The 19,857-nt window shown below is 38.3% G+C and overlaps 2 protein-coding genes across 2 annotated transcripts; both read right to left on the bottom strand.

The window, feature by feature from the left end:
- Nucleotides 1-6,587: 6,587 nt before the first annotated feature.
- Nucleotides 6,588-10,909, bottom strand: LOC131533652 (nuclear factor 7, brain-like). Its single transcript, XM_058766026.1, has 6 exons — nt 10,109-10,909; nt 9,903-9,998; nt 8,411-8,632; nt 8,321-8,343; nt 8,119-8,240; nt 6,588-7,815 (listed from the first exon to the last, which is right to left on the bottom strand). The coding sequence occupies exons 1-6, from the start codon at nt 10,502-10,504 to the stop codon at nt 7,319-7,321; spliced, it is 1,356 nt and encodes a 451-aa protein (XP_058622009.1). The 5' UTR covers nt 10,505-10,909; the 3' UTR covers nt 6,588-7,318.
- Nucleotides 10,910-11,101: 192 nt separating this feature from the next.
- Nucleotides 11,102-19,573, bottom strand: LOC131533659 (E3 ubiquitin-protein ligase TRIM35-like). The gene is made up of 6 exons (XM_058766037.1): nt 19,164-19,573; nt 15,008-15,103; nt 14,592-14,822; nt 14,496-14,518; nt 14,294-14,415; nt 11,102-13,534 (listed from the first exon to the last, which is right to left on the bottom strand). The coding sequence occupies exons 1-6, from the start codon at nt 19,557-19,559 to the stop codon at nt 13,047-13,049; spliced, it is 1,356 nt and encodes a 451-aa protein (XP_058622020.1). The 5' UTR covers nt 19,560-19,573; the 3' UTR covers nt 11,102-13,046.
- Between the last annotated feature and the right edge of the window lie 284 nt (nt 19,574-19,857).

Below are 19,857 nucleotides of genomic sequence, written 5' to 3'. Positions count from 1 at the left end.
GTCCAGTACATTGAAATAGATGAATGTTGACTTTTACCCTCATAAGGTATGATTATAACACTTTGTAGAAATCTGCTAGGATATTGTGGCTTAGGTGACATATTTATGAGCAGATAATGTATGCACAAAGTTTTAGTCGTGTGGGGCGGGCTCCACCCTACACAGACCTTATGATTGGGTCAGACAGTGACTAGGATGGACTTAATTCTGTCCGATAAAACAGACACCCCAACTTTGAACCAAGAGCTCAGACCAAAACAAAGAACGGGTGAAACAACTGGTGATTGCAAGAGACTTGGCTGAAAGTCTGGGCTTTGCCCCCTGATCGTGCTGTGGAACATCTGGCTGATCATCAAAAGACTTCAACCACTTGCCACGTCTGACCAAAGAAACTTGCAAGCGGCTGCATAAGAGAACTTCAAAACTCGCTATTCGCGCTGCCAGAGAGTCATCAAATCCGAAGGAGGAATCCCGAGTGGCGCCACGCGACAACAACACGTCAGCAGGAAAAGTCCTGGGTCCCCTTTCAGCAACCCTTCAAGAAGTACAGCCTTCAATTCAACGCACGCTAAGTAAACAAACAAATCTCTTATTCGCTGAAGCTGGTTGAATTGAATGAATCGTTAAAAGATAACAATAACTGAGTCTTCCGTTTGTGACGTCCCCATAAGGTCGCCCTTATTTCTCAAGAAAAGAGAATATTTAACTTCCTTCAAACTGCTTTGATCTTGCCATAATATGTGTATGTGTGTGTATGTGTTTTGGTTACTTGTATTGTGCCTTAGAATAGTAAATAAACGCTTGATTCATTTTTAATGAATAGTCTGGTGCCTTGATTTTCAAATCGTTAAACTATTTGCCATAGATCGTGTTACTGTTGCTCAGGCAAAATTTCCCAATTAATTCTGTATTCTTATCAGTAATAAGAAGCATTGCTGAATGTATACTTTATTAATACTCGCTGGACGAGTTGTTAATAAGGTATAAATTATACAGTTTTGATTAATATCAATTAATCAGATCAAAACCGAATTTCTAAGATTTGGTTCCCTAAAGCTAAAATTTATAAATGAAGGATAAAACCTTTCATAACGTTACACTGCTGACTTGGCAATGATCCAGAAGACGAACATTGACGCCCTCCACAAAGAGGGTAAGTCACAGAAGGTCATTACTGAAAGGTGTGGCTGTTTACAGAGTGCTGTATCAAAGCATATTAAATGCAAAGTTGACTGGAAGGAATAATTTGGGTAGGAAAAGGTGCACAAGCAACAGGGATGACTGCAAGCTTGAGAATACTGTCAAGCAAAGCTGATTCAAACACTTGTGAGAGCTTCACAAGGAGTGAACTGAAGTTGGAGTCAGTGCATCAAGAGTCACCACGCTCAGACGTCTTCAGGAAAAGGGCTACCAAGCCACTTCTGAAGCAGAGTCAACGTCAGAAGCGTCTTACCTCGGCTGTGGAGAAAAAGAACTGGACTGTTGCTCAGTGGTCCAAAGTCCTCTTTTCAGATGAAAGTAAATTTTGCATTTCATTTGGAAATCAAGGTCCCAGAGTCTGGAGGAAGACTGGAGAGGCACATAATCCATGTTGCTTGAAGTCCAGTGTGAAGTTTCCACAGTCAGTGATGATTTGGGCTGCCATGTCATCTGCTGGTGTTGGTCCACTGTGTTTTCTGAAGTCCACAGTCAACGCAGCCATCTACCAGGAAATTTTAGAGCACTTCATGCTTCCTTCTGCTGACAAGCTTTATGGAGATGCTGATTTCATTTTCCAGCAGGACTTGGCACCTGCCCACACTGCCAAAGGTACCAAAAGCTGGTTCAATGACCATAGTGTTACTGTGCTTGATTGGTCAGCAAACTCTCCTGACCTGAACCCCATAGAGAATCTATGGGGTATTGTCAAGAGGAAGATGAGAGACACCAGACCCAACAATGCAGATGAGCTGAAGGCCGCTATCAAAGAAACCTGGGCTTCCATACCCCGCTCAGCAGTGCCACAAACTGATCACCTCCATGCCACGCCGAATTGAGACAGTAATTAAAGCAAAAGGAGCCCCTACCAAGTATTGAGTACATATACAGTAAATGAACATACTTTCCAGAAGGCCAACAATTCACTAAAAATGTTTTTTTTTATTGGTCTTATGAAGTATTCTAATTTGCTGAGATAGTGAATTGGTGGGTTTTTGTTAAATGTGAGTTATCGGTTTTTGCAAATTGACTCTTCTCATATATATATATATATATATATATATATATATATATGTATATATATTATAGTTTTCATTATATCTAAAATCAAGTAATATCTGCATGCACATAACTCTGAAGAGAACACGTAATATGCTAGTAGACAGCAATCCTTGTGAGGCAGAAGTCTGGTGTGGAGGGTGGATCTGGAACTGAGTTCTGTCCAGGTTGTCACAACATCTCTTGATTTTCTGTCTTCACGAACAGCCCTGAAATATAATTCATCAAATATTAACAATGGTTGTTATAAATGTAATGTGAAGCTTTTACATTCACAATGCTCATTTTGATGTAGTCTTTGGTGAACAGTTTTCAAGAGTGCAAATAAGATTTTAAGTTTTAAGCACCTTTCAGGCTTGTGTGAGGTTTCCACAAACAACAAACTCTACTTGAACAAACACTTTACTACATTTAAAGTTTAGACAATCTTACTTCTAATTCCCACCTTCACCATTGATCTGGTATGGCAGATGACCATTACAGACTGTTTCACTTTGAAGTGAGTCACAGCCATGGTACTCAGTTCTGTTTTACCATTATTACATTTTCATTTCAAAGAACTTTTTTAGTATCATCTGTGTCTCATTTTAATTATGTTGTACCTCTCTGATTGTAGTGTCCTCAATGCAGTGTTAAACAGGATGGCCTTGTAAGACATACAGGACTCAAAAAATATTTGATATTTATTTGATATATTTTTTTAAATATCTGATAAACTTTTTAATGTTTGAGGCTTTACTTACTAGTCAGACGGTTCATAGTGCCTGGAGGAGTTATTCAACAAAAGGCCCCCTCCAACTCTGCTGCACAGACATCAGCATGGAAGAATATAGGAACGTAAACAATCTGTCACAGAGCCAAAAATATGTAGTAAACAATGTCAGGTTTGTTAGAAATAAACTACAGCAGAGGTGAAATGCAGAAAAGAGAAAGAATAATGTACAGAACATACAAAAATCTTAAGAAAAGAGAATTTACGTTTTTAGGTTTTAAAGATGCATGATGATATAGGTGAAATATATATTGTGAAAAATGCATATGAAGTTATTTAATAAGGTTTCTCAGATCACCTGTGTTTCCTATATCTCTACCAGCAGCATTAGAGGGTTTTTTTTTTTTTGCTTTTTCTGATGCTCCTAAAATCACAGTACAATTTTTATCAATATTTGTCTACAATGAAAGATAAAAACTTGTTTGGAATAGTTTCAGCCCATTTTAGTTCATGTAAGTGAATTAACAGTACAGTGCATACTTTTAGGTTAAATTAATTAGCTTATTTCAATTCATCCAATAACAAATTGGCAGCAAAGCATTTACAAAAGCTATAAAAATCACTCATCTACAGATAATATGTGATTAAAATCCCAAACTTTCATAAATAAGAGCTCAAATCTATAGCTAGCTTACCTCTTATAGTTAGCCTCTATGGTTAGCTCACGGTTATGATGCTAACGGACTCTTCCGGTGACACTGAACCATTTCTGTAAAGTAAATATTCAACAGAAGCATGTCAATTACATGTAAGAAAGTGTCAGGAACAGTTGTATGTATTATTTGTGTATGTAGTTGTATGTATTAATTTTGGGGACTAACCTTACCTGAAAGCAGTAAAAACAACAGTGAGAGACGGAGTTTTGCTACTTGTCAGCTGAGTTGCCGCCCCGTTTCCATGGAAACTCCCTCCACTCCAGTTTAAATCATAGACTGTAGGTTTAAATGCGCCTCGAATGTTCAACGCGCGCACCCATCAAACACGTGCACCATTCATTCCTTAGGATCCAAACAGGGATGCATTTACAAGCTACCGAGGTCAAAGTGCTGCGAAGTGCTCTTCCGCTATACATTATAGTCATAATTTTTATCCGCTTAGAAAATCGCCACATTTTATTTTGTGTCACCATACTTACTCGTGTAACTACTCATGTAACCGTCTTTAAATAGGGAAAACATGGAAGTGTTTGGTAGCTTCTAAAGTCATCCCTGTTTGAATCCTAAGGAATGAATGGTGCTAAGCTAAACGATAGTATAGTGGCGCCGCGCACTACTGCGATTGAGTGCACGCACTGAGACGGGAGAGGTACATATCAACTCGTCTAAGTTGAGGGAAGAAAATATTGGAATATTGAACAGTGGCGTTTTTCTTTAAAAATGGTAAACGTAGTGTAGAAACAAAATGCATTGCAAAAACACATTGATTAAAAATCACAAGGCATGAATATAATTTCACAAATAGCCTATGTAAACACACGCAACATGTATTCTAAAAATATATTTTAGAAATATATTTAACAGTGCTTCACATATTGTATATGTGAATATATTACCTTTCCGTATGGGAGTGCATCACAGTGTTAAACATGTCACTTCCTGTTGCCAGTAGGTGGTGCTAAAACCATAACCGAATATGGGCATGGACATGTGTTCAGGACATGACTGTTATTAAATGTGTGAAGTTTGGGACAGATTGAACATTGTTTGCCTGAGCTACAGCAACTTCCTGTTTCATGGCGAAACATCAACATTTTTTGTCAGGCTGCCAGGGACACGCCCTTTGACAAAAACTCAAGATCTTCGCAATTTAGCATCGCAAAGGCCATATGATTACACTCACCAGATGTGAAGATGATCTGATTAAAATTGTAGGAGGAGTTTGTTAAAGTACGAGGCCTGAAAATGGCAAAAACTGCACAAAAATCATAGAGGAAATTCTAAATAACTGACTTCCTGTTGGTTATCGGATTTTGTACCTGGAGACTTTTTTTGTAGGTATTGGTGTGTTACATGTGTCTACCGAATTTTGTACATGTACGTGAAACGTAGCTCGAGGGGCACTTTGTTGAAATTTTATTTCATTTTGCCACACCCAATTCTGAAACCCATATCAGATCATTTTCGCCAATTCTGACACGTGTGCAAAGTTTTGGAGCATGTTTAGGCCCTCAAAAATGTGATTCACTTTGGAGAAGAATAAGCGGAAGAATGAGAATTACAGCTGAAAGCAGCGTTGAAAGGGCCCTTGCACCCGGGCTCACTGCCACCCGGTGGCTTTAGGGAAACTGCGAACAGTGGGAAATATGCTTTTAAAGTGATAAATATAGGTGGAATATGTCAAAGTCATTTATATGTGCCAAACTTCCTGCTGCCAGCTGGTTGCGCTATGACTATAACTGAATATTGGCATGTCTTCAGGCCAGAACTTTTATCAAACATGTGAAGTCTAATGCAGATTAAACATGGTACGTTTGAGTTAGTCTAAAGCAGGGGTAACGTCGGTCCTGGAGTGCCGATGTCCTGCAGAGTTTAGCTCCAACCCTGAAAAAAAAAAAAAAAAAAAAAAGAACTCACCTGCCTGTAGCCCTAGTAATTCTGAAGACTTTTATTAGCTTGTTCAGTTGTGTTTGATTAGGGTTGGAGCTAAACTCTACAGGACAGCAGCACTCCAGGACCGACGTTGCCTAACCCTGGTCTAAAGCATGACATATCCTGTTGCCAACAGGTGGCGCTATGATTATAACTGAAGATTGGCATTTAGATGTCTTCAAGCCAGGAGTCTTATCAAAGGTGTGAAGTTTGGGGCAGATCGGACATTGCTTATTTAAGTTAGTGTAAAACAAGTAATTTCTTGTTGCCAGCAGGTGGCGCTATGATTATATGATGAAATACTTCACTGATTGGTCTTAATGTGTGATTGTCATGTTCATTTGAATTAGAGGCCAGCTCGTGGCTTGATTGGCCTCTTGTCAAAAGTGAAAGGACTTTTCAGTTTAATGTACGCCATCTTTGATATTACTTTGTTCACCGTTCCTATGGCTACTGGTAAGGAATAAGGGCTTGACTTCCATTGCACATTCATACAAACAGTATTCAAGACACTACTCCCTGCTGAATAAAAACAATAGAAACCATCACAGAAATTCTAATGGTTTCCACTACAGATACAAACATTACAAACCATCAACTTTTAACCATTAAAACCATTAAAAATGGGTTTCTGTAGTGTGTTTTGGGACATATTCCATTAGGATTTAGTGGTTTTAACAAGCCACCAATAGAAGGTGACCAATTACCAGTAGAGACCAACATGTTCATTACAGTTTCCATTAAAACCAATACAAGTCCCATTATAACCAGTAAAACCATTACAAATGCCAAAACTGACAGTGTGAACATGCAGTGACTGCAAAAGCACTTTAATACAGAAAAAACAAGAGTGCAGTCTAAAAGTGTTAAAAGGTCAGCGACAGAATGCTCTGTAGAAACAAACACATTCAGCCCTCTGAACAGAGGAATATATTTAATATGTTTCAGAGGAGCATCATTTATTTTACCTAAATGCCCGCAGGATTCTCATCCATGGTATAGTAAATAAAAAAAAAAAAAAAAAAAAAAAAAACAGGCCACAGCTGCTATTTGTTCAGATATAGTGTCTAAATTAAAACTCTGTCAGCTACACTGTAAATTGTGCACAGTTATTAAGAGTTGAGTTTAGATAACTTAATTTCGCTAAAGATTTTTATTATTACCTTACGAGCATGGGACCCCTTTGAAGCACAAAACTCATGTGGTTTGCTCTGTGGCCCTTTTAAATAATTTGTTATTACTGTCAACAGTCATCTTGTAATGTAGCTACTGACTTTTTCAGTCAGTTGCACAATTTCACCACTAGATGTCAGTAAAATCACACTTATGTTTCCACTGCTCATAGTTGCCGTGAGTAGGCTACTGATTTTAAATCAACAAGCGAAGTATTTTCTAGGTTATCTTTTTATTAATTTATCTTGCTGGGGAAACAAAAATAAAAAAAAGTTTTCTTTTTGACAAATGATTTTCCCATTACTTACAACTTCATTAACATCCCAAACTTTTAACCTTTCATACAGAAAATGACACTGAAATTATATACAGTAATCTCACTCACACATTTGTTTAAAGAAAAAAAGTTCAAGGCTTGATGGGGTAAATGGTAATTAGCCTGAAACCACGAATCATAAAATTGTCTCTAATTGGTCTAATTGTATAAAAGTGCTATAGAAAAAATTTAACTAATTGATAAAGGTGCTGTTTACTGACTACTAAACGGTAAGATCCTGAGAGGGGAAAAACTATCAAAGGATGGAAAGACGGTGTCAGTGAAGGTGGTTGTGTATGTGTGTAGATGTGTGTTAGTTACAGGATCAGAGAATGACACCGTTCCTCTGTCATAGTCCAGATACACTCTTACACGCTCAAGATACTGTTTAATATGAAAACCAGACCGTTCATACAGTCCATACTGATCATACTGCACACTCCAGACATTAGAATTATAGAAATCACACCCCTTCCTTTTGTTTGATGCTGTAGTTACTCCTATACTCCAGCATAAACTCTCTTTAACCTCCACATCCCAGCAGTGTGTTCCTGAGTTAAAACCCTCTGAACCCAGAACACAGTAATGATCATCAAATCTCTCTGGATTATCAGGAAGCGGTTGCCTGATGTTGCTCCATCTCAAACTGGTGAGATCATCAGAGAGGACAAGACGTGGATGAGCCGTGTTTGGATCCAGAATCACAGGAGCTGATGAGACACAATCAACAGCTGCTTTTATTCTGATGTTCATATAATGATCAGTGAACCAAACACAGATTATTATGAATTATGATGCTCTTCCTATGGATCAAATAATCTGATCACACAAACTGAATTGTAGAGATCTACTGCATCATTGTAAATGTAAATATCATTATCTTCTCTTGTTTACAGTTCATTTTGGTGCAGTATCTCATCCGGTTATTCATACATAATGCTAAAATCTGTAAATCTTCACTCATGCACCATTTCTAGTGTATGTGTAAGAGCACAGATCTTCTCCAGACTCACTGTTTTGGACGATGTCCTGCATCTTCTTCCAGACTCTGAAGGACAGGTTGCCCAAGTAACGTGGCACATGATTCAAAGCTCCAGAAGGCATCTGTGGATCCGGCTGTGATGAGATCTGGACTCTGGAAGAACATTCAGGATCAGAACTGCAGTGGATTTGGATCAGAAGCAGAGAGACCAGAGACACCAGCAGATCACTCACCTTTCCATTGAGACTGGAAACTTCTGCAGAACAAACACACAACATCATCAACAACTCAATCAATCAATCAATCATGATCTGAAATCAGACCTTTAGAAAGCAGACATCATTGTCTTTCATCATCTCCTCTGTGTCTTTGATTGTGTGTGAAAGAGCTGAGATGTTTCTGTTGATCTCCTCCAGCTTCTCCTTCATCATCTGCTCCTCTTCCTCCCTCAGTGCAGTGATTGTAGCTTCTTCTTCATCTCTGAGAAACTGATGAAGCTTCTCAAACTGCTGTTTAATCTGACGCTCAGTGTGCTCAGCTTGAGACTGAAATCAAAACACATTCAATTCAATCATTTTAAAGACACAACTGATTCTAGAGCAGCATGAAGAGTGAGTGGATAGTTAACTTCGATATTATTTGCAATAATACAATAACTAATCTGAAATAAAACAATTGTATAAATGTATTATTTATTCTAAAATAATACAATAACTAATCTAATAAATAATATAAACTGCATACCAACTAAACTTTCCATCAATAAAATCTTTTGATGGCACTTAAACGTTGTTGCCTGCAACCATGTCTAAATGAAAATGTGTATTCTACATATTAAACAGACCTTAGAGAATTATGGGATGGAGGTGCTTAAGAGATTATTGGTCACTCAATGTTATGAACACCCTGAAATTTACTTGATTGTAAGGTAAGTAAATGCATATTTCAGCAGTTGATGAACATTTAATTATTTGCTACGTTTGCCTAATGATTAGCTATGCGTGAACGGTGAAAGGTGAGTGCCAGCCAATGGCATTGCCGTATGTTTATTAGTCCCGCCCACTGCTGAAACGAGGCAGGCAGAGGCTCCGTTTCACACGAATGGTTCCTCTTCCCTTCGCACTGCGGTAAAGAAATATTAGTTTATCAATAGGAATGAAGTTGTTTCTAAAAGTGAGGGGAACATATCTACGGAGTCCTGCACATGACATGCAAGAAAAAATAAGTAAATCATGCGCTCGATATAATAATCCGTCCCTCGTTCTAGGTAAATCGTGTCCACGTTTTAATCATTACCTCCTAACAGGTGCTGGTGCTTTATTCATCTTAAGTTGGCTATCATATCCGCCTTCTTTGTGACAAATGATTCCATGCACTGCTGCATGTCTCTATAACTCATTCCCAACTCAAAATAAAACCATAACATGACATAACTATGGAGCCCCGCACATGACATGCAGGAAAAATAATATAAATCGTGCGCACGATTTACTAAAACGTGCACATATTTTTTACTAAATCGTGCGCTCGATTTGCTAATAACACGGCCTAGTAAATCGAGGGAACGAATTAATAAAACGTGCCAACGATTTATTTATTTTTTCTTGCATGTCATGTGCAGGGCTCCGTACTACATTGACCCAGTCAATAGCATTTACAAGTTAATAGATTTTGAAGAGTAAACTATGGTATACGTGACCTAATGTAATTATATAGGCAGCATTTCATATTTCAACAATTGTGTGTCAGACGAACCAGTTCTGTTCTTCTAAATCAACGTAATGTAATGTAAATATGTTAAGAGTCAAATCTCACCTTGATGTGTTGAGCTGTTTTCTCAAACTCTACTTTCATTGTTTCTCTGTGTTTAAGTTTCTCTTGTAAGGACTTCAGTGCTGTATTGAGGTCCTCCTGGATTTTTTAATTAAAAGACACCTAATAAGACTTTTTCTGTAATATGTTCATGTACGTGATGTATGAACTTAAACAAGTGTTCATTCTTATATGCAAATTAGTCTTACCTTGTATGATGAAACAGCTTCACTTATTTGTGTGAATGTGTGATTGACGTGTTTCTGTGAATCTCTGCACACTAAACACACCGGCTGTTTGTCCTCCAGACAGAAGAGTTTGAGTTTCTCACTGTGTAAACTGCAGATCTCCTCAGATCCTGATGAACGGCTCTCATTTCTCTCCTTCAGGAACGACTCACACAAGTTTTTCAACACTAGATTACTTGGAGGATCATCTCTTGAGGATCTTCTCCTGCAGACAGGACACTCCTGAGTTTCCTTGATTCTCCAGAATCTTTGAAGACACTCTTTACAGAAACTGTGACTACATGATAAAACAACAGGATCCTTGAAGATTTCATAACACACAGGACAAGAAAAATCAGCTTCAGAGAGTGAATCCATTTTCACTGTTTGAGCTCCAGCAATCAAAATTTTACTTTCACTTTCTGAAGAATGAATAACCTTGACAAATACAAAATCTGCTCTCTGTTCAGAAACAAACTTCTCTAAAATCCTTCTTGAACATGTTTCTCTTCATTCTCCACTGATTGCTGATTATTTTATGCTTTTGTTAAGTCAAAGTCAGTAATATAAAGGATAAATAACACGTCAGTCTTTTCCTGGTTAGTGATGTAAAAGGGTGGATCGGTTTCTGAACAAATTTGGATATGTTGTGCAGCAGGTTAAACAGGAACATCAGGCTTTCTTCAGGTTGGTGTAAACAAGCTAACATGCATTGAAAGTCTCAAACATAAAGAAAGCCAAAAACAAAAGAACAACGTGAGAACACGTGACAATAAAAAGACTCAAGCCACATTATTTGTGAATGTTTTATGCTTTATTTGTAGGTGTATTTGAAGCTCACAGAGTTTCTCCAGGGTCTGTCATAATAAAATCCTTGTCTAAATGATTTCTTCACATGCTGCAGTTCCAGTGATAAACAAACGTGTGCTTATCATGATGATTGTCAGTGTTTATCATTAAAAATAATGGAGTTCGTTTTCACTGTTACGCAGACGATACTAATTTCTTCTAGCTCCAACGAAACCTATAGGCTTCACTAGCTAACATTAGCTAACTACATGAAGTAACAATGAGAAATACTTCTAAAGCATTTATCAGTCTTAGTTAATGTTACTCTCAACATTTACTAATACATTATTAAAGCCAAATGTTGCATTTGTTAGTATTAGTTAATACTCCCAGAGGAAAGAAAAATCAAAAGTGAGATCTCTTTAACATCTCAAATATTTATCCTAGTAGGAAATGAGTTTACTTTAAGATCGAATGGAGATTTTTGCTTGAATCTCCTGCTTGTCTCCTGAGACCAAAACTCTATAACACTCTCACAATGGTCTCCTTTAAAGTTTCAGAAGAGATCTCAACAACAACACACACTGTGCTCAGATTTTTCTCTTTAACTAAAGATCCTGGTGGTCTTTATTTGTCTCTGCCAATGTTTTAAACAAGATCTCAAGAACATTACATTGGGCTCAAATCTCTCTTTTTAGCTAGAGACTCTGGATCTCTCACACTTGCCTCCTCAAGAGTCACCTCTCAATAAAATCACAAGTTGTCTCCTCTCAATAACATCATTTACATTTATTCACTTAGCAGACGCTTTTATCCAAAGTGACTTACAATTGAGGAATATACTAAGCAATTCATTATAAAGAGACACATAGACACAGGAAGAGCTCGCATTACAAAGTTTCTGGCTTTGTTCAGAGTAAATACTAGCTAGACAGGGAGAAGTTAAAGAAAGAGACCAAATTTGTTTGTTTTTTTAAGATGAAGTCAAGTGATGACGGAAGAGATGATTTTTTAGGTGTCTTCAGAACACAATTTAAGATATTTTGGTTGAAAAGCGGCAGGCTTGTGACTGTCCCATTGACTGCCAAGTAAACAACACTCAAGGCCAAGAAAAGTATGAAAGACATCGTCAGAATAGTCCATCTGCCATCAGTGGCCACATCACAAGGATACGCTGTTTTCGTTCAAATCAAAGCATAGAAAACAGCGTATCCTTGTGGTGCGGCTGACAGAAATGCAGTCTCTACCCAGGAAACCCCCGTAAACAAGGCAGCTGGGCTACTTTCTGTTTCTGAAACGTGTTTAAATGATTTAAACAGCCTTTCAGATTTGTGTATTCGCTACGGTGTTCATCAAAACTTAAATATTTATATGTAATAGGCTATTCTTTTTTAAACTTAACAATTTAATCTGGACTACAACATGCCCTAGATGTTCGGTCACACTTTTACATTAGGGCTTCATTAGTTAACATTAGTTAATTCATTTGTTAACATAATCTGCCAATGAAAAATTCATCTAAACATTTATTAATCTTAGGTAATTCCAATATTTAATAACACGTTGTTAAAATCTAAAGTTGCACTGTGTTATTTAATGAGCTAACATGAACTAAGAGTTGTATTTTTTAACAAAGATAAATAATTTCTGTAGCAAATATTGCTCATTGTTAATGTCAATGCATTAACTAAGGTTAACTCATGAGATCTCATTGTAAAGTGGTACCTATTGGTCTTTATATTCTTTTGCACGTTAATCTGTGCAAAATTTGTAACTTTATACTTTTTTTTTGTATTTTGCTTTATTTTATTTAAATGTTCAATTATTTTTGTTATAAGAAAAAAAACCTTATATTAAACCTGACCAGATCAAATCCATCCGAGACCAGAGGTGTTGTTATGGCCAGACTCTCCAAGACCCAGACCAAAACCATAACCAAGAACATCAAGAGCCACTGCAAAATCCTCAGTATTAAAAAAGATACTGCTCAGGGTTCATATATGTCAACACTACAGAGCAGTGGTCTTCTGCCTGGATTTTCAAGAAATCCCGAAGAGCCTGATTATCTGGTTCAGGTGTGCCCCTAATAAAATGAAGGCAGGTCGATCCAGACCTACAGGTGTAATGTTTACTAATTGGACTGTAAGATTTGCAGAGATGAAAATGGAGAAATCCAGAAGAATGGCAAGACAGTGTCACTGAAGGTGGTTGTGAATGTGTGTAGATGTGTGTTAGTTACAGGATCAGAGAATGACACCGTTCCTCTGTCATAGTCCAGATACACTCTCACACGCTCAAGATCCTGTTCAACAGGAAAACCAAACACTGTAGTCAGTCCGTACTGCAGACCCCAGACTCCTGTGGTATAGAAATCACCTCCCTTCCTTAGGTTTGATGCTGTAGTTACTCCAAGACTCCACTTTAAACTGCCTTTAACCTCCACATCCCAGCAGTGTGTTCCTGAGTTAAAACCCTCTGAACCCATAACACATGGATAATAGTCGAATCTCTCTGGATTATCAGGAAGCAGTTGTTTGTTCCTGCTGTTTCTCACACTGGTCAGATCATCAGACAGGAAAAGCCACTGATTTGCAGTGTTTGGATCCAGAATCACAGGAGCTGATGAGACACAGTCAACAGCTGCTTTTATCCTGATGTTCATATAATGATCAAGAGTGAATCAAACACAGATTATTATGAATTATGACACTCGTCCTATTGATCAGACACCATTTCACATTTTCATCTCAGTGCAAAGGGTTATGGGAAACGCAGTCCAGAACACACAAACAATAGCACAAAGAGAGTGCCCTCTGGTGGCTAAGCTGGGCACTCCAATAACTAGCTGTGACAGTTCCATAATTGTGAATATCATGTTCGTCTCTTGTCTAAGGCTAATTTTGGTGTAGTAGCTCATCTGGATTGGCTGGCCTCATACTAGAGGATTTTAAATCCGATTTCAAGCCTGATTTGCACACCTGAATCGTGGCTTGTTGCAAGCGATTTTTTTTGTCCAAAACATCCTCTATTGTGTGGCGTCATTACGATTATTTATCTGCTCCCGATCGAGATGGATCACGTTTGATCTCATGAGTGTCCATGAGATTATGTGTCACTGTGAAATCGTTCCTACAATTCGACAAGTGTGAGGTCTCACGGTCTGCTCGAATCATCTAGTGTGCATGTTCAGAGGATTATAAGGCTAAACATTGGTTGAAACTGTCTTCATGGTCTCCCATGGTTTAAAAATCGGTTAAGATTTGAAAATCGTCTAGTGTGCGGCTAGCCTTATTCACACATAATGCTAAAATCTGTAAATCTTCCCTCATGCATCATTTCCAGTGTATGTGTAAGAGCACATATCTTCACCAGACTCACTGTTTTGGACGATGTCCTGCATCTTCTTCCAGACTCTGAAGGACAGGTTGCCCAAGTAACGTGGCACATCAATCAAAGCTCCAGAAGGCGTCTGTGGATCCGGCTGTGATGAGATCTGGACTCTGGAAGAACATTCAGGATCAGAACTGCAGTGGATTTGGATCAGAAGCAGAGAGACCAGAGACACCAGCAGATCACTCACCTTTCCATTGAGACTGGAAACTTCTGCAGAACAAACACACAATTTATCATCAACAACTCAATCAATCAATCAATCAATCATGATCTGAAATCAGACCTTTAGAAAGCAGACGTCATTGTCTTTCATCATCTCCTCCGTGTCTTTGATTGTGTGTGAAAGAGCTGAGATGTGTCTGTTGATCTCCTCCAGCTTCTCCTTCATCATCTGCTGCTTCTGCTCCTCTTCCTCCCTCAGTGCAGTGATTGTAGCTTCTTCTTCGTCTCTGAGAAACTGATGAAGCTTCTCAAACTGCTGTTTAATCTGACGCTCTGTGTGCTCAGCTTGAGACTGAAATCAAATCACATTCACTTCAATCGTCACAATCAATCAACATACATCACATCAGATCATCTACAACACACCAGTCAAACGTCTGGGCACACTAAATTTATTTTTCTCATGATCTTTTGATCTGAAGGCTTTTAATGTCTTTGCAAACCATTTTTTTTTTTTTTAAAGTTCTGTTTCCTCACCTTGATGTGTTGAACAATTTTCTCGAACACTTCTTTAATGTTTTCATCATGTTGAAGTTTCTCTTTTAAGGACTTCAGTGCTGTATTGAGTTCCAACTAGAATTGAAAGTAAAATACATAAAATGCCAGATGCTAAGAGAATACAAAAGGGCTAAAGGAGGTGCTAGGTGGCGCTTTTAAGGGCAGCCGCATGAATGTTGAGTTGTTTGGCTTTGGCTTGGTCTTTTTAGCTTTTTAAACAATTTTAACTTAATATAGTTTGGAAATGCACAGATAGATCATTTACTTGTATGATTGTATTGCTATATTGTGAGTTAGGACATGTGGATGGATTTATTTCTGGGAGATTTTGGATGGATTTTGGTATGCGGCCTACTCTTCTACAGCTGGGTGGATGATAGGAAACTATTGATGAAACCATCTTCAAGTAATTGTTTCCTCTTCTCCTAACAATGGCACAACCTGGACATTTAAGTGATTTCCATTTTTTAAGAAGTCTGAGAAGATGTGTGCATCTCCTTTGGCTCCTGAAGTTAAGAACATACTGCAGTTAAATGGGATTCTTCAACTCAGATCTCGCCCAAGGGGTAAGAAAGCTGGGAGAAATGACATTCATTCAATATGTACAATTGTTGGAAATCACTCTACTTCTTGTGGAACTGCTGTGGATATTAAAAGACAGCCAACTGGGCAAAGAATGTTTTTATCTGACTGTTGCTACCAACCTAAGAACTTAATTCATATCAAGATAAACCAACACAAGTCAATACCATCTATGCCTGGTTTTCTCCTTTCTAATGTGCATTCTTTACGCCACAAATGTGATGAGCTGCACAGTGTAGCACTGAATAATAACTTAGCAGTTGTCGCCGTTTCAGAGACTTGGCTAAATGATGGTATCCCAGATTGTAACTTTTCCTGGATATACAATACATCGGCGGGATCGCAAGGGAGGTGGGGGTGGAGGAGTTGCCTTGTATGTTTGTAATACCATCAAACAAATTCGACTGACTCATCTAGAAGAGGAAGAGAATGAAGCTTTGTGGGTCTGGTTAAGTCCCAGTCGTCTTCCTCGAGGGTTAAGTTGTATTATTGCTGCTGTGCTATATTTTCCACCACGTTCTTCTGCAACAGCCCAACCTGATTTACTAATCTCACAGTATTTGGATAGTTGTCTCAGATATATTGAATGTAACTACCAGCAGGCTGCAATTGTCATACTTGGTGATACAAATAAGTACAAGTCTGAAACCATCTGCAGCAGACATGGTTTGAAACAAATTGTGGCTGGAGCAACAAGAAAGGCTAGTCAACTAGACTCTATATTTACCAATATTTCCTCTATGTATCAGACACCAGAGCATTTGCCTCCTGTTGGCTCTTCTGACCATCAGACTATCTTGATAAATCCAGGAAACTGTCCCACCAAGCCTATTAAACATATTTTTTTGCAGAAAACATACCCCTGAGACAATCAGGGAACTGGGCCTCCTTATGAACACTACTGATTTTTCTCACATTCACGAAGCTATGGATCAAGGTTGGTGCCTTTACTTCCACTATCATATCTATTTTGGATAAAACAGTTCCATTAAAGAAAGTCTCTATCACAAACACAGATAAGCCTTGGATGACTGTTTAAATTAAAAATCTGATAAAAGATAGACAGGAAGTTAAAATCAATCATTGCCAAAAAAATCAAGAATGCAAAGAAACAATATTACCAACATGAGGTGGAGGAACTGCGATGCTCCAAGCCAAAACAATGGTTTAAGTCAGTGAAGAATTTAATGGGGATGGAAGGAGATAAGAGTGACATGGTGTCTCAGGATCAAAACATCATGCAACGTGAGTGTGACACTCTGGCTAGGCACTTTGCTTCTGTGTGGAATTATGCGAGCCACATTTCTTCATCTGAGAAAGAAGTTGCCTGCAAGTTGTCAAATTGTAGTGTACCTCCTCTGAGTATAGGACAAATTAAGACTAGACTCCGTAAAGTGAATGCAGCCAAGGCTGCTGGTCCCGACTGCGTTCCTCCTTGGGTGCTAAAGACTTTTCATGAAGAGTTGGCACCAGTGTTATGTGACATCTTCAATACATGCATCCAGCATAACATTTTTCCAAAACAATGGAAGGAGGCTATAGTCAAAGCTGTTCCTAAAAAAGCAAAGCCTAGTTTTCCAGCAGATCATTGCCAGATCTCACTACTCAGCTGTGTTGTAAAAGTGTTTGAAGGAATCCTCAGAGATGCCATTCTGGAGGATACAGTTACTAAGATCGAACCATCACAACACGGCTTTGAGGAACAGATCAACTGACGCTGCCTTGATTCAAATTCTGCAGCACTGGCATGAAGCACTTAACAGCTCCCCCAAAATGGATATACATGCTGTTTTTGTTGACTTCACTCGAGCTTTTGACACAATTGAACATTGTTGACTGCTACATTCCTTAGCTGACTTGCAAGTCAGACGACCCCTTTGGCTTATTGTAAGGAGCTATCTGAGTAACAGAGAGAAGAGGGTGAAGTGGGGCTCCTGTGTGTCTAACTCCTTTCCAGTTCCAGCTGGTGTTCCTCAAGGGGGACTTCTATCCCTCTGCTTTTTGCCATATGCATAAATAGCCTGGATACATATTTTCCTCCTTCGGTAATACCTGTGAAATATGCTGATGATCTAACATTCACAGAGTTTCTAATGGGATCTTTACCTGGACTCACTCAGAAGGCCTTGGATTCTGTAGTGGAATGGGGACTTTACATTGGCAATGAATGGAGCTAAGACTGTGGACATGGTAATTAATGCCAGGAGAGAGGACAACATTCCCTCCCCTCCCTCTCCTGTTATCTCAGGACAAGCAATTAGTAGAATTTCCACCTTTAAATTGCTTGGAGTTCAAATATCCTCCACATTAAGTACATGATTTTGAAGGTGCGCCCCAGAATATACTATCTTTGCGCTGCAAAAAAAGCGGGTCTTCCTTGTGATGTTTTAGTGCAAGTATACTTGACTTTTATACGGCCAGTTCTCGAGTATGCTAGTCCAGTATGGGGTGGTCTACCTAAAGGTCTCTCTGAGGAGTTAGAGAGGATCCAAAAGCGATGCTGTCGGATAATAGGCATTCCGACATCAACTCTCCCAACATTGAGTGAGAGGCATGAAGAAGCCACCATACGTACTCTTACTAAAACACTCAAGGACAGTTCATCACCACTGCATTGTTTCCTGCCTATGGCTCCAACACCTACTTATTCTCTTCGGTAGCACAAGACATTTGTTGTACCCAGGAGTAAGACTAAACGTCATGAACTCTCCTTTATTCCCCGTGCTCTAAAATTGTTGTATAGATAACTCACAGGTCCTTGATTAGGATGCCTTTTCTGTGAATCTGTGTTATTCGTGTGTGTGTATATACACATGTAATAGATGATTGTCTTGGAGTATGTGTATGTTTGACATATTTCAGGGTTTTGTGCTGCAATATCCTGTCATATCAAACTTTAAATTAAACTAAACTAAACTAAACTAAACTAAACTAAACAGTAAAATGATAATGAGGAACAAAGTGATTGAAAGGGTTGCAAACAGTTTTAAAGGCGCTGGAGCTCAATGAACCACAGTGAGAGCTATTATCTCCAAGTGTAAACAACTTGACACAGTAGCAAGCCAATAACAACATTAAAGGACGTGCATTTTTCTGCTTTACCAGAAAATCCTAAAGAAGAATAATCTGTTTGTAAGCTGAAGCTCAAGTGCAACTGGATTATGCAACAAATCAATGATTTAGCACAAGAGTAACCAAACAAGCCAATGATTTAGCACAACTGATCTCCATATATCGTAAGCATATCATTGTAGTTATTACTGCTAAATTAGTTTTTCACATGGGTGATTGATGGGTAAGACTAAGTTTACTCAGTTTGTCTTTGTTGTGTGTTGTATTTCGTTTGATGATGTAGCACTATTTATTATGATATACTGTATACAGAAAAATTGAAGAAATCAGTATGGGCAAATACGTTTTTTTTTTTTTTTTTTTCAAAACATTGTATGTTATATGAAGTTGATTAAAATGGCAGAGAAAATGTGATGATATACAGTATGTGTTTATGACTCCTTTTTATTCCATACTGTATGAAACAAGACATTTGTCTTACCTTACTTGATGAAACAGCTTCACCGATGGGTCTGAATGTGTGATTGACGTGTTTCTGTGAATCTCTGCACACTAAACACACCGGCTGTTTTTCCTCCAGACAGAAGAGTTTGAGTGTCTCATTGTGTAAACTGCAGATCTCCTCAGATCCTGATGAACACCTCTCATTTTTCTGCTTCAGAAATGATGCACACACGTTTTTAAATGCAAGACAAACTGGAGGATCATCTCTTGAGGATCTTCTCCTGCAGACAGGACACTCCTGAGTTTCCTTGGTTCTCCAGAACTGTTGAAGACACTCTTTACACAAACTGTGGCTACATGATAAAACAACAGGAGTCTTGAAGATATCATTACACACAGGACAAGAAAAATCTTCTTCAAATAGTGACTCCATTTTCACTGTTTGACTGTTTTGAGTCCAGCAATCTAAACTTTACTTTCACTTCCCAATGGTTTAAAAACCAAACCAAAAGAAATACAAAGAACTGCTGAGTGTTCAGAAGCAAACTTCTTGAAAATCTTTCTGGAAGTGTTTTTGTCTTTGTTCTTCATTGATTGCTGATTCCTTTCTGATTATACCCAGAAATAACACAAAAGCACCAGTATGACCAAAAAGAGTGAAATAATGAAACGGTCTCTTCTTGTTAAGTGTTTTAAGAGGGTGGATCAGTTTATGATAATCTTTAGGTATG

This window comes from Onychostoma macrolepis, chromosome 03 (assembly GCF_012432095.1).
Source record: "Onychostoma macrolepis isolate SWU-2019 chromosome 03, ASM1243209v1, whole genome shotgun sequence".
Lineage (NCBI taxonomy): Eukaryota > Metazoa > Chordata > Actinopteri > Cypriniformes > Cyprinidae > Onychostoma > Onychostoma macrolepis.
Note: the sequence above shows the minus strand (reverse complement) of the source record. Positions and strands in the feature narration are given on the sequence as shown.

Bases quoted from the DNA above. Each gene is read 5' to 3' on its own strand.
- LOC131533652 (XM_058766026.1), bottom strand. From the start codon at position 10,504: ATGGATTCACTCTCTGAAGCTGATTTTTCTTGTCCTGTGTGTTATGAA. The intron at 9,999-10,108 runs GTAAGACTAATT...TAAAAAATCCAG, and splicing joins AAGCTGTTTCATCATACAAG to GAGGACCTCAATACAGCACT. The intron at 8,241-8,320 runs GTGAGTGATCTG...ATGTTCTTCCAG, and splicing joins TTTCCAGTCTCAATGGAAAG to AGTCCAGATCTCATCACAGC.
- LOC131533659 (XM_058766037.1), bottom strand. From the start codon at position 19,559: ATGGAGTCACTATTTGAAGAAGATTTTTCTTGTCCTGTGTGTAATGAT. The intron at 14,823-15,007 runs GTGAGGAAACAG...ATTTGATTTCAG, and splicing joins AAATTGTTCAACACATCAAG to TCTCAAGCTGAGCACACAGA. The intron at 13,535-14,293 runs GTGAGTCTGGTG...GTGTCTCATCAG, and splicing joins GCAGGACATCGTCCAAAACA to CTCCTGTGATTCTGGATCCA.